The 14,084-nt window shown below is 48.7% G+C and overlaps 5 protein-coding genes across 5 annotated transcripts; 4 read left to right on the top strand and 1 right to left on the bottom strand.

Moving 5' to 3' along the window:
• Nucleotides 1–383: 383 nt before the first annotated feature.
• On the top strand, nt 384–2,394 carry N7478_008657 (ESCRT-II subunit protein VPS36; the record flags this gene model as incomplete). The annotated part of the gene is made up of 3 exons (XM_056924871.1): nt 384–484; nt 540–690; nt 778–2,394. The coding sequence occupies 3 exons, from the start codon at nt 384–386 to the stop codon at nt 2,392–2,394; spliced, it is 1,869 nt and encodes a 622-aa protein (XP_056777597.1).
• A 709-nt stretch (nt 2,395–3,103) lies between these two features.
• N7478_008656 (uncharacterized protein) lies at nt 3,104–5,295 on the top strand (the record flags this gene model as incomplete). Its single annotated transcript, XM_056924870.1, has 2 exons — nt 3,104–5,014; nt 5,071–5,295. The coding sequence occupies 2 exons, from the start codon at nt 3,104–3,106 to the stop codon at nt 5,293–5,295; spliced, it is 2,136 nt and encodes a 711-aa protein (XP_056777596.1).
• Nucleotides 5,296–5,780: 485 nt separating this feature from the next.
• N7478_008655 (uncharacterized protein) lies at nt 5,781–6,070 on the bottom strand (the record flags this gene model as incomplete). The annotated part of the gene is given in 2 exon segments (XM_056924869.1): nt 5,781–5,935; nt 5,953–6,070. 2 exon segments carry the CDS (start codon nt 6,068–6,070, stop codon nt 5,781–5,783), a joined length of 273 nt encoding a protein of 90 aa, XP_056777595.1.
• Nucleotides 6,071–10,320: 4,250 nt separating this feature from the next.
• Nucleotides 10,321–12,441, top strand: N7478_008654 (putative mucin family signaling protein Msb2; the record flags this gene model as incomplete). The annotated part of the gene is made up of 1 exon (XM_056924868.1): nt 10,321–12,441. The coding sequence occupies one exon, from the start codon at nt 10,321–10,323 to the stop codon at nt 12,439–12,441; it is 2,121 nt and encodes a 706-aa protein (XP_056777594.1).
• A 1,344-nt stretch (nt 12,442–13,785) lies between these two features.
• N7478_008653 (uncharacterized protein) lies at nt 13,786–14,013 on the top strand (the record flags this gene model as incomplete). The annotated part of the gene is made up of 1 exon (XM_056924867.1): nt 13,786–14,013. The coding sequence occupies one exon, from the start codon at nt 13,786–13,788 to the stop codon at nt 14,011–14,013; it is 228 nt and encodes a 75-aa protein (XP_056777593.1).
• Between the last annotated feature and the right edge of the window lie 71 nt (nt 14,014–14,084).

Raw genomic sequence — 14,084 nt, 5'->3', positions numbered from 1 at the left:
CGGCTTCTAGAAAATAATGATAATAAGACGGGTCGTGATGAGGCAAAAAAAAGAAAGACGAGATAGGTGCAGGGTCGAAAAGAAGGCTACGTTTGAGACAGGGGAAAACTGAAAGGGTGACGGCAGAAAGTGAAGGAGGAAGTAAAAAAAGAAGCTCCTACGCCACGAGTACTCGACGGGATGATATATCGGGCAAAAGACGGGGATCTGATGAGTACGATGATAGTCAAGGAACCTTCAGAGAAAGAGGAGAACACACAACGACAGGGCGATTCCCGCCCAAGCGAAGGTCATCAGGACTTTAGTTTCTCCGATCGCCGATCTTTATCTGTTATCGCCGCCAAGACTGGAAGCTTGTCAGTGCAATGCTGTGAACCTGCTAGATGTTTTTCAAGTCTCTGGACCTGACAACTGCTCTTCGGCCTTTGCTGTTACCTGACGAGACCCTTCTCTTTGTCCAGGATGCGGTGGGATTATATGAGGGGTGAGTTTCCCGGTTATCGTTGTCCTTTCAGAGTGGTGAACATGCATACTAATAGGGCCCTTCTAACAAGGAAATACAAAATCCCTGATTACCAGGATGGCCATGCCTATTTAACATCTCATCGAGTATGCTATATATCAGCAGATGATCCGCGAAAACATTGCGTGGCCATTGATCTGAAAGAGATCGACCGTGCAGAATATCAGGTATGCTCTATTTCCTCCGCTCTCCATCCCCACATCGCATCATAGGTTATTGCTCCCAGGCTGACATGACGGGTTAAACATGGTAAGGCGGGGTTTTTGAAATCATCACCAAAGATTACTATCTACCCCAAACCACAAAAGAACAAGACAGACAAGTCGCGCAGCGCGACTTCCAGCCCGGCTGTACCCCCGCCATCGGCGTCCCGCCCTAACAAATCCTTATCTCCTCTTCCGCAGTCGATCATATCACAAGTCGCTTTACCTTCACCTTCACCTGCTCCCATAAACGCAACGTGGATTTGTCCCATATGCTCCTTTTCAAATCCTGTTCCATCGAATTTCGATCCAGCGACAGCGACCGCTGCAACGAATCTGCCGCCCTGCCTAGCGTGTGGCATCAAGCCACCAATTACGACTGTTTTAAAGGCAGCAATCAGCGCTGCTACCAGTCGAGACTCCCCTTTGCCCCGACCGAGCTCCGTACCCGCTGGCGAGATTACGGGCTCTAATACTGGTAACCATACGTCGTCTCTTAAGGGAGAGTCTGTGTCTTGTCCTCGATGCACATTTGTCAACCATCCATCGCTCAGGGAGTGTGAAATATGTGCCGCGCCATTACTAGGACAAAGCACTTCTATTGGGAATGGAGATAGTCGTGTAGATTCACCAGCCCCGTTTTATGCGCAATCGCGTATCCCTAATACGGAAGTGAGCGAGAGCATCAAGCTTTCTTTCCGTAATTGGGGCGAGAAAACATTCCATGAGAGATTGAAGGGTGCACTGATACAGCGAAAATGGCTCCTTCAGAATGCACCTCCAGTACCTCCACCGTCGCAAAGCTCCGCACAAAGCACACCTGGTGCTGTTAGTACTACACTAGAAAGTCCACAGCCAGCAGCTCCCCGAGTAACCGCCGTGGGAATTGCGGGGCTGGAGCAACGAGGGTTAGAAGCACGCATGAATAATCAACTAGTCATTGGCAATGCGTTTGAGGATCTAGAAGCCCTCATGGCCTCGGCCAAGCAGATCGTTGCTCTCGCTGAAACCCTGGCACGGGAGTCCGGGATGTCCACGAGCGAGGGCTCCGCCGAGACCCACGCGGTCTTATCTGAATCTGCAGCCGCATTGGGTATGGTGACTACGAAGGATATGCTGAATTCTGGTTCGGAGAACCTTTATCTATCAGAACTATCACGCAATCTCGCCGAATACCTCACTGATGATCGTAAGGGGATCCTCCAGAGAGAAGGGGGTATTATGAGCCTCATCGATCTATGGTCAGTCTTTAACCGGTCACGAAATGGAGTGGAACTTGTCAGCCCATCAGATTTCCAACGTGCTGCGGAACTTTGGGAGAAGCTCAAATTACCCGTGCGTCTACGACGATTCAAAAGTGGGCTTTTGGTGGTTCAGCGATATGACTGGAGTGACGAGAAGACCGTATGCCAACTACAACAGTGGATGGATGAGTTACGGCAAGTCCCACCGAATGAACCCGTTCCGTGGGACTGGACGATCTTTGGCCGGGCCGTTACTGCACAAGAAGCCGCTCAACGCTTTATGTGGAGTGTTGGAGTGGCCGCTGAGGAACTCGAAATGGCAGAGGACCGGGGGCTACTTTGCCGAGAGGAAGGCATTGAGGGCCTACGGTTCTGGTGCAATGGATTGGTAACCGATTTACTATTTGATAAGTCCAACGTTTAAACCAGCTACATAGACTAAATAAGAAGTTGAAGCTACTGAAAGACCATGGTTCAGCTGTATTCCGTAAGGCGGTTCTTGATGGACTCGCCGAGTGCATACTGATGACGATAGAGAACCTTCCCGGGGGGGAAAGTGGTGCGGACTATCGAGAACTGTGGAATGGAATTGATTGGGACGAGACAATCGGCCAATCATATTACACAGATAACCCAAACTGGCATCCAGTGACGTCAGATTTATTGATTACATCAGCAGAATGTGCAATGTACATGTGCGGGGGTTTTGGCTTGGCGCGTTCTGATTGGATGACCCCGCGGTGATTGCTCTACCGGAGGGCTGTGGTCCTATTGGCATCCTGGCTTCCCTTGTGCTTCGTCATATTACTACATGTCTCTTCCCCTCCTTGGAACTTGTCCATCTACTTGCTCATATATCCAATCATCCTCTTTTCTTCCCTCGCTTGGACTAAATTATTTTCCTAACTATTTCTGAAACAAACGCCTTGGTACTCACTTCTCCAATTCCAGTGGATCCTTGAAGCCTCAAATAAGCGTGACCCGCTTTAAAGTGTGTGGATTTCGTGTGGATATGATCGTCACGTCTGGAGCATTAGTCTCACGCGGGAATCATTAAATCATCTTACCTTTTGTCCACGGGTTTATTGTGCATACACCTTCAGTACGAATACGAATATATCTCACTCGCTACCATGAGTTCCTCCATCGCCTTATCTGCCGCCGCGGCGTCAAGACCTGGTGTTGCCCGTCCGGCTCTATCCCAATTAGTTTCAACCAAAGGTGCCCAAAGTCGAAGTATATACCGCGCTGCTCGAAATGGGCAGTGTAAGACGGAGAAATCAGAGCATACTTCTCGCCCGCTCAACAAGTCTCATTGTTCTCCTCATGCCAGCACACGTTCCGGTTCTTGCTTTTCGGGCGGCTTCGCCAGTCATGTAGAATCCATTCACGGAATGGAAAGATTTGATGGATCGTTGCCAGGGTTCTTGCGATCATTCATCAATGCCGAGTCTCCTTTAAAATTTGGTACTCCTCTCAAATCTCACCTCCAGGACTTCAACTTTACACAATCACCCGAATTTAGCCGTGATGGCCTCCGCTACGACCCAGTTTCCGGTCGTATGGTACCTTATTCACCACAGCCATCTAAGCTGGGTAACCAGAAGGTGCAAGACAATCCAGCTATCGATTGCGCTCCTGGCAACGAACTAGAGGCAAAATTTGCCTCTAGTCCGTTCATGGCTGAGGAGACCCAGTTCCAACCAGGAGCCTCTGTTGAGCAAGAGATTGGCAAAACATGCCTTAATCCCCAGCCAATTGATTGGTCTGCTGGAAACGAATTGGATGCGCTTTTCACCTCCCACCCAGCCAGCTACAAAGAGATTCGAGCCATAATCGGAGCTTTCCACGAGTCTGCACATAAACCTAACATCAACATTGGTTGCCCCCCTGGAAACGAGCTAGAGGCTTTGTTTATTTCAGAGTCAGTGCATTCGGGAAAACCACATGCCGAGACATCAAGACCGTCAAGACACTTGAAAAAGCTTTCCGAGGATTCTGGCCTCAAGTCTGGAAAAAGTGTCGAGTGTTCCCCTGGTAGTGAACTGGAGACTCTCCTTACCTCTAAGCCAATTCTTCGTGCAGATAAGACTACACTGGTTGAGACTTACGAGGCGAGTCCTCTTGCTGAACCTCAAAATATCGTGGTTGATTGCCCCCCTGGCCATGAATTGGAGGCCAAGTTTGCCTCGACCACCCCAGAGCCGGTTTCACAAGCTACACAGTCTAACCTTGCAGCCAATACAATCGACTGCTCCCCTGGCAACGAAGTTGAGGCCAAGATCGCTTCCGAGGCAGCTGCTACAGTCAACAAGGAGACCATTGACTGTCCACCTGGGAATGAGCTGGAAACGAAGTTCACAGCCGACCCTGTTCCTTCCACCGAAGACGGACAATTTCAACCCTCTTTGATCGCAGATGAACTCTACACTCAGAGGGCCAATATAACTTTAGAATGCCAACCTGGAAACGAGCTAGAGAGCATGTTCATCTCAAAAGCGGCCAGCGGTAGCCCTTCTTTATCCGACGACCTCAAGTCCTTGACAGCAAGCGACATTCGCGCTCGTTACGCCTCATTGCCCACAGAACCTAGCACGAAGCCCGATCATTCCAAAAATATCGAGTACTCAAGCTCCGAAGATCATATTGGAGAGTACATCTTAAAGACACAAAATACCTCTACCCCCAGCGCCCAACAAGATTCATCTCCTGCCTATCGTATCCTAACATACGACTCCGTTATTTCCCAAGTCACAACTGCCGAATCTGACTCGTTCTTCGGTGTGAATGAAACCACCCCCCTAGCTGAAGTTCTCTCCCGTCTCCAGAACCCCGCCAGGTTCGTCCCATACTTCGACCAAATGCAACGCGACGGATACGAAATAGCCACAGGAGGTGGTGACATCCTGGTATTCAGAAAGCTCGGTAAATCAGCAGCAGAGCAGGATTCTCCCGTCCACGCCGATGTCGCAAAGTTCCTTCGTCACGATGCCTACCCCGTCTCCACCAATGCTGGCTCCTCGCGGCCGTCTTCCACCAACCAGGTGAGTAGACAGTGAAGCTGCTTCCGCCTCGCCATCCTAACTAGTCGACTTCACAGCCCCCCTCTGCAAACCGGTCGAGCATCGAAGGCTCGTCTTCAAATTCGGGTTCAAGTTCATCCACCGGCAAAACTCTCCGTCGAATTATCCTCACTGGAACCGCTACCGCGGCATCTTGCTATGCAATTGGAGTCGTCGTCGAGTATTTCCGATCTGGTGGGAAAGACGGTTGGGGCATTGACGCGTTCACTGTTTTTGAATCAGACCGGCTACATCGAGAGTAAACGATGCTGTGTGTCGTTTCTATCTGTTCTATCTCCTGATTTGAATATCGGCTCTTCTTTTCTTTCTACTTGGGACAGGAATTGCGATGCGGGCTTCACAATTCCACTCTTTTATATACCCATATTCTCCCCTTTCTGTTACTAGCGAGCTATCCTTCATATCATGACATATCCAAGAATCATATAAGAATCATATAAGAATTTAGATTGATAAATTGAAAATTGAAAATAAATTCAATCCCTCATTATAGCGAGAGCTTAGATTGACATAATTTCCCAAATCCTCCATAGATAATTCCACCTTCCACATGCCAAATTGAACCTATTCCGACATATCAAAAATCAAAAATCAAGAAACGAACAAAAAAAGTAAAATAAATCGCCATAGACCCCGTTAGATATCCCCAAGCACGTCACTTACCTACTGCATTCTTGCCCTTTCTTAACCCCAAATATGTGGGGTTCAATAACTGTCCCGGTCACTTTCAGAGTACTTCCTCATCTGGATCCTGGATAGGATGTTGCTCAAACACATTCTGTAACCCTCCACACTTGGCCTCGCCACCGAGCAAGTAGATGAGCAATGCCATGATCATCTTGACTGCAGCCTTAAAGTCCTCCTCATCCATAAATCGTATTCCTTCGACGCCATCACACGGAAAACTCTCGTCTCGGGCTCATTATCGCCATTATCGCGACTTCGTAGCTCCAACTCCGCAAGCTGACGACGGACACGCTCTGTCTCGTCTTCAGTCCTTTGCGTTGATCTTTTCATTTGCGTATGGGCCCTTCTTGTGGCAATAGCCCTTGCGATAAAAGAAATGACGCCTATATTTCTACTACTGAACCTTCGGCGTGGGTTACCTTTAATATAATAGTGATATAGAGTCATTGGGTCTGTGGAGAGCCTTTCAATATGTTTGCAATAGATCATGATGATGATGCAGTAAGGCTTGCCTGCTATACAAAATTGAGAATATACACAAAGAGTTCATGGCTCCCAAGACTGGTGCAGCACAAAGGATTTCTTACAAGTAAAATAAATCCATCTCCCTAGTGAGAATGGGAAAGATGGATCCATGTCAGCCAGAAGATTGTGTACTAGTAGATAGATGTGCCAGTGATGCCTAGGCATTTCAGGAATAAATCCAAGAGATTCAAGTTGGTCAAAGCCCGCGGGAGTAGTACCTACGTAGATAGGCAGGCTTTTTGGCTTAATGGGACTATGGAATCATGCAACAAACATGATAATTCAAATTAGGTACCCGTGGAAAAGCTCCGGGGATAAATTCTTGAGTATATTCGAAGTATGGGGTTTCATTGACATTCTTCAATACTGCCATTACATAGACTCGGTGAGTACATAGTACATAGTACTACTATGCAGTGGACAAAGTTCCGGCGCCCATGATAAAACATATTAAGGCCCTCTGTAACACCACATCCATGCATACATTAGATGTGATTATGCGGATGTAGGTACCCGTAAAGCAGTCGAGATAGTACATGTACGTGCATAACCGTGAAAATACTTATCCGATGAACGCATACGAACGCATACATATATTTCCCCTGCACAACCTTATAAAGAAAGTACCTATGAACCTCCAGCCTGAGATTAGGTAGCCCTAATATCTTGGGTCGTCATCTTTGCCACATATGTGGAGTACACGTACGCTGTACGCAACCAACTACGAAACATATCAACAAAAATGTTCTAGAATATCTTCCCCTCAATCCCCAGCCCTAACCACACAAACCTCGTTCTAGACCTCCATAAGGAGAATGACGCAGAGTGGCTGGGCCTAACGGTCAGTATCCACGTACTCCAGGACCGTACCACCAGTAGGGTAGAGCATCCACAGCATTGCACGAAAAACCGTGATCCCTTGCGTTCACAATGTTCCAGACCAGAAGCGACAGCACCACATTCTCCACCTGAGACGTGTCTAGACCGGCAGACCACCTGATCTCCACCAGTGAGAACTCTACAGTGTGCTTAGGTAACACACCAACCACCAGTCAAAGCTAGACCTAAATTGATCATGGGTGGCGGGTGGGGCCGACAGCTGGCAGAGGCTCAGGAACAGGCCTAGCGCCAGCCTTGCACCGTGGTTCTTTTGATGATCGTGGATTCTGCGTAATTTTGAAAATTTGGGGAGGGAAGTATGGATGAACAGGGATCGTTGATTTTTATCTTCTTCTGTTTCTTCGAAGTTGAATTTGTGAGTATAAGCATAGCCCGGCTTCATGCATGATGATGTTTACGAGGTGGAGTGCATGCGCGGGATTGGGGTCGGGTTAGACAAAGAATGGTGGCTTGTATGTACGGACTCCGAAGTCTATATTTAACCACGGCCATTGACCAGATTTTGGTATATAGTCCGTGCTAATAGGGATCTATATTGGTGACAAAGGATAGACTATTGATGAGATTAGTGATAAATGCTCTTTTTGAGGCTCGGAGATATGTCCATTTTCTCTTGCGGACGAAAGAAGGCGGCAGATATGTGGTATTCCATGGGCTTCGAGAGAAAGCGACCGTGATAACTTGCGAGAATCCTGGAGCCCCTCTTCCCACAAGCAGGTTGAACTGCAGCAAGAATGTAGAAATGACGCGCTTTGCCAGATGCGGGCAATATGAGCTCCTTCATTCCGATCAGCTCATGGCCCCCAGGACACGTGGGAGTTGAAGGTCTTGTCCATCTTTCGTGATCTTTTATCTTTGTTTTCTTGCGATCTGCGATCGCACGGTGTTTCCACCCAAACGATCGTCGAAAGGTGGTCTGTGATATTGATCCTGCCCACCTGGTGGATAAACGTACATCTGTATGCGCCCTATCTTTGGAGAGAGGTTCATCCAAACATGAAAGGGAGAACCAACATCTAGAAATCGGTAGAAGAAAAACCTAATAAAGACACCACATGAGTGCCATGACGTAGGTATTCTCTTTGAGATAAAATTCCAACCAAAAAAAAGATCCTTGTTGATTATCAGCCAACATGAATAGAAACGGGTATGTAGGGTAAAGGGGGTCCGGCCCCGGAGAACAAACAAGAAAGAACCTAACTTAGAATCAGCATGTCGCTAAAGGACACAAGGCAGAGGGCCCCGTCAGGCTCACAGGCTTCGGAGCAACTAGTGCCAAACAAACCCACGATGATTCGATCTTTTTGTTGATCGATTACCGGAACGAGCGTAGAGAAGAGTGAAGGCCTCCTCAGGCGCAAGCCACTAGCCCCTCATCAGGTAAAGTGGCCCCGCGGCATGTTATTAGTGTGCCTGAGTGAAATCCCCGTGTATCATGTCGGAGCGGGAAGGACCATGGTCCCGCTTTAATTGTGTGAACACGCACTACGTCCACTATGTCCACGACTAGGAACACCCTGGTCTGTTTTTCTCCACTGTTAACGACGCCGTCGGTCTGGGCCAAGCAACGGACTAAACCTTCGTGTGGCAAAACCAGGTTGGATGAAATGAGTTTGATTAGGATGTGCGTTCTTGGCATGAAAAATCCCTGAACTGGCGATAGCTTCGGAGGAAGAAAAGGCTGCGAGTCAGAATCTGTTCCTTGAGAGAGGACCCTGAATGCAAATCTAAAGATACGAGATTGTTGCAGATTGTATCAGGTTGCGAATGGCCTTTGAGGATTTCTCATTCTCTTGTTCCACTGGTACTAGCTAATTACGGGATGTAGTTCATTCATTTGGTATTCATTTGGCTCCCTCTTGCCCCTAATGACAATTTTGAACATGAGCTGCTCATTTCACTTGTATCATAGAAGCACCGACCATGGAGGTAGGCTGAGCCAAGTTGTACAAAACGATGGAACGGGGTGCAGCTAAGCGAAAGCTCCGAGCGTATCCGTCGTCGATCTCGACCAGATAGAGATTCAATGATTGAATGTCCAAGCTTGCGTGCTCGTACTTCGGATGGAGTGATTCGCACCTATCTCCTCCTCATCACGGACGAGGCAGGCATTGTTGCGCGAGGATGGTATCAGTACCTGAAGAGTGTATTCATTCCGGATTCCTGCATTAGTGTGCAGCGAGCGTAATCCCCCGGAAGAAAAAGGGGTAAATGCAGGAGAGGTAGCACTTGATGAAGGTATAGGCACACCACACTTGATCTGGATGTGATGTCTTTCGTAGTTGAGTCAGTCTCAGAACCTGTATAGTGATGTTAGTTCATTGTCAGGCCAGCAATAAAGTCTCAGATGGAAAACCAACCCATCCCAAAATTGTAACCACCCACACAATCTCTCAAGTGGAGCAAGACGTGGATCCCCTGAAGTGCGTGTGGATAGTTTAAAGGAGTGAAACTCATTTCCCATCCAAGGTTAATTTACGGTTGTTTACGGTAAGATTACGGTAATCTGGGTCCTTGTTGACCACACGTGTGCCGCCCCCATTTCGACTCTTTCCGCCCCTAATTCGATCTCAGTCGAGAGACTCTTCTGCTCCTTAATCATTCACCTCTATTCACTCATTTCTGTTCTTCTTCAGCTTTTTGCGTCGTCTCGACACGACTATCGGCACTTTGGACCTGGGTCAAGCCAATCCTGCTTCCCCTTGCATTATCCCACGGTCGCCGCTTAGCTTCTTTGTTATCCCATCTCGCTCGCCTCCAGTAGGCCGTCGCTCGCTCCTTACAGCTACCCAGCCCACATTCGCTTTTGCTGCTTTTCGGCCGTTTCACATTTGAACGACCCCTTCCATTCGTTTTATCCCGTTGATCGCCTGTTCTATTCGATCGGTTCCACTCGATTTTCGGTTGCCCGTCGTGACGCCGAACATCTTTCGTCTTTAATTGAAGAAAGGAAAAAAGGAGAAAGGCCAATCGCCGACTCGTGCGATCGTGTAAAGAAACACCAGCAATTCGACCGACTTCATTGCAGGATATTTTTCGTGACAAGGCTTCGGCGCCAATCTTCCCCTGAGGTGTTGACAGACGAGTTTTGATTGCTCGTGCTGTACCCTCGAGACGCTTTTACTTCAACCTTTAAACCAGGAACATCAATCGAAATGCGCTCTGCCGCTCTGTCCGTTTTCGGCGCTTTGTCCCTCGGGGCTTTCGTGGCTGCTCAGGAAGTTGTTGAGGATACCGATGCGGCTCATGTTGAACGACCACGCTACTACTTCCCCCGCGAGGTTAAGCGTAATTACATTCGAAACAACAGCAACCCCGATTCCAACACTGATTCCAACCCAATTCAATCGTGGCTCGACAGTTTGACCGAGGATGTTGCCGGAACCCCAACCACGACTTCGACTTCCGAGGCTGCTGCTAACACCGGAAAGCATGTGGTTGTTGTGATTTCCATTGATAGTGAAGGACACCGCCATACCATCACCACTGAGACTCGTGCTGAGGCCCAGCCAACCAACAAGGAGTCCACCACCACCGCGGTTGACGATACCAACACGAAGGCTACCACTAACACGAAGGATTCCACTCCCGCCACCACCACAGCCACTCCAACCACTACTTCTGCATCCGGAAACATTATCGGTAATGCTGTCAGCGGTGTCGAGAGCGATCTTTCGAACATCCTTGGTGGTGGAAGCACCACTACCTCGGCCACCGCTACGATCACGGGCGCATCCAGCCCTGCATCCAGCGTTGCTATCACCGATAGCAGCGCCTCAGCTACCGCGACAACGACTTCAAAGTCTGGAAACCTTCTCAGTGACGTGAGCAGCGATCTGTCAAATCTCCTTGGAGGTGGCACCAGCACTGGCCGAACCAACGGTACCACCACTGGAACTCCCAGCACCACTAACAGCCTGGGTCTCACCATCCCCGTTAGTGTGCCTGTTTCCAGCCCCACTTCCACCGCCAGCGGTGATGCGCTCTCTAGCATCCTGGGCGGTGCTTCGACAGCACTCACTGGCCTCACTGGTTCTGATGCCAATGGCACCTCAACCAGTGGCCTTGGTGGTGTCCCTACACCCCAGGCCAGTCAGACTCAGAAGTCCGGTACCCCCAGCGGCAGCTCTGGCTCTCCCTCCGGAGCTACTGGCTCCATTCCTGTTCCTCACTCACCTAGTGCTGGCAGCACTGGCACTGGTAAGGCTAGTGGACCAGGATCCGTCCCTACTCCCACCGGAACTCAGACTCCCAAGGTCTCGACCGCTACTGCGACTCCTACTTCCACCTCTAAGCCTGAGCCTGAGACCACGACTTCTCATCCCGAGCCTAAGCCTACTACCACCGCTACTAGCCACCCTCAGCCCGCTGAGAACACCTCGACCGATACTAGCGACTGGATGCCTTCCAGCATTTTGATCCAGCCTACTCTCACCCAGCAGCCCACTACTGCTGAGACCGGAACTACTACTGCCACTTCTGCTCCTAGCCTGCCTGATTCCATCACCCCCTCCAACAGTGGTAGCGAGCCCCCTGCCGACTCTACTCTGCTTCAGATTGGTTTCGACGGTAGCTTGCCCTGGTCCTTTGTTGCCTCCAAGGCTCTGTCGTCGTCTCAGATCTTTGAGTTCATTCCTCAGGCCCTGGCTCACGCTCTCCCCTACTGGGGTAGCAAGGCCGAGATGTATGCTCTTGAGCCTTACTATAACTGGCAGAAGACTGGCTACAACGCCACCATTGCCGTCTTCTACTTCCCTAACGAAGGTTTCAAGAAGCTGCAGGAGCAGAAGAACAACCCTAACTCTGCTCTCTACACCGAGGCCCAGAGTGAGACTGTCAAGGCTTTGATGACCATGGTTGATTCCACCATTCCTCTCGTCTACACTGGCAGTTGGCCAAGTGATGACAACGATGGTTCTTCTGGTTCCACCAGCGGAAATGGCGGCGACAGCGACAGCGACAGCGGCAATGGTGACAGTGGAAACACCGACGACGGCTCTTCCAACAGCAGCAAGAGTAGCGCCAGCTCTGCTGGTATTGCTTGTGGTGCTGTCGCTGGTGCCGCCGCCTATGGTGCCGGTATGTTCTGGGTCGCTCGTCGTTACCGCAAGAAGAAGCAACTGCACCAGCGCTCCAGCTCTACTGCTGAGCAGATGAGCCAGGGTGGATCCAACTCCGGCTCTATTTTTGGTGCCGGTAACCGTGTTTCTGGCAGCCAACGCTCCCAGATGATCAGTGCCCCTGTTATGGCTGAGAACTCTCTGGGCTGGAACTAGACGGGATTCCTTTACAAAACATTAAAAAATATACATATCAACATGGATAGACCAGATCCTACCTGTCTTGAGTCCATTCCAACCTTCGACCGAGAAGATGCTCCAAATCCTTGATGTTCGGCGTCTCGCCCGCTGAAAAGATGAACAGCAAATCTACAGCGATGAAGGCTGGGAAGGATGAGAGCTTGCACAAAACTCTTTTTATCTTTTTCATTGTTCATCCCCTCCAAGGATACACTATGTCATATATAACGTATCTTCCCACTGTGAATTTTTCATTGGCCACATTTATCTCATTTTCATTTTCATATTCTTCTGATACTCCGAGCGACGTCAAGTCACTGCCGGCGCTACATGTGTCATTTCATTCCCAATTATTTCCTTTGAAATATTCCCCATTCTGTTCTACCATACCCTTTTCATTTTCTTTCTATCTCTTTTTCTTTCCGACGGCATTCCGACAAGTGAACGAGACGATCAATCTTGATACCTGCCTTTGTGTCCTTGGTACGAAAAGAATCCTACTTTTTTACTGGTCATACTATGTTTGAACTTTTGCACATCCTTAATGGTCTGGGTGGCCACCATCCTTGATGAGCCGACGCTAGTTTCCCAATTTCCTTACCTCTCTCTCTCCACCACGTTGGATATTTGAATCATTGTTTTTAAACTGCTTTTTTTGTTTTTGTTTCTGTACAGTTGTATAGGGCGGGTAGTTGCTGCTAAGAAGCAGCGAATGAGAGGTGTAGAACTCCTACTTTAAAATCTTGGCCACACCTTCCTGTAAACCGCTTCGAGTAAGATAGTCTTGGAGTTTACGGTTTTGTAGAACCTTCGGTGTAGTTGGAGGTAATTGTAGACAAAATAGGGACATTTGGATGAGCCCATGCAAGTGACCGATAGCATCAATATCCGATGACAACTTGAGCTATCCTTCCAGATCCCAAGTACAAATAACAACACATCACACCATGACACATACAAATGAAGAGGTTGATACCACACGATGTGGTTTGAGGGTTGACAGGAGCTTGAAGTTGGAACGAGAAGTTTGGGCTACTTAGGTATACTATGTAATGTCTACGTATCTATCCGGTCACTTCGAGCGTTCCTCCATATTCTGCCCAGGTATCCTCCTTCAACTTGATAATTTCTCTCACTATTAATTTTCCAATTCTCTAGTACTCTAATCTTTACGAAGATCCTACCATCAACTCTCCGTTCATCCATCCAGAATACATCATGGACTTTGGTCGAATCTTTCTCCCTTGGGTCACTGGGATATTCCTTGCAATATCTCTCGTTTTTGCAATAAGATCCGGCTTTAAGCTTTTTGAATACACCATGAAGAGACGACGCGGTGCAAACCAAAAGTCGGATATAGATACCGGGCCTAAACAAGTTGAAAGCGATATACCTGAGCCTCCGTACGAAATTGCCAACCGCGACTGTGTGCCGGTCATTACATCCAAAACCACGCCTGGGCATGCTCTCTCTGATATGGATCGGGACGTCAAGCTCTCCACTACGTATTTTGTGGGATTAACAGACATTGAAGTTGGAATACGATAGAAATAGATACATTGTCTATTGGGGATTTGGTGTTTGCGGATTCTTGTTCCTGTCGACCGTGTTTCGTCCGG

The sequence above is a fragment of the Penicillium angulare genome, assembly GCF_028827245.1.
Source record: "Penicillium angulare strain IBT 27051 chromosome Unknown utg000005l_segment0_segment0, whole genome shotgun sequence".
In the NCBI taxonomy this organism is placed as follows: Eukaryota; Fungi; Ascomycota; class Eurotiomycetes; order Eurotiales; family Aspergillaceae; genus Penicillium; species Penicillium angulare.
The sequence above is the reverse complement of the archived record's forward strand: the minus strand, read 5'-3'. Positions and strand labels throughout refer to the sequence as shown.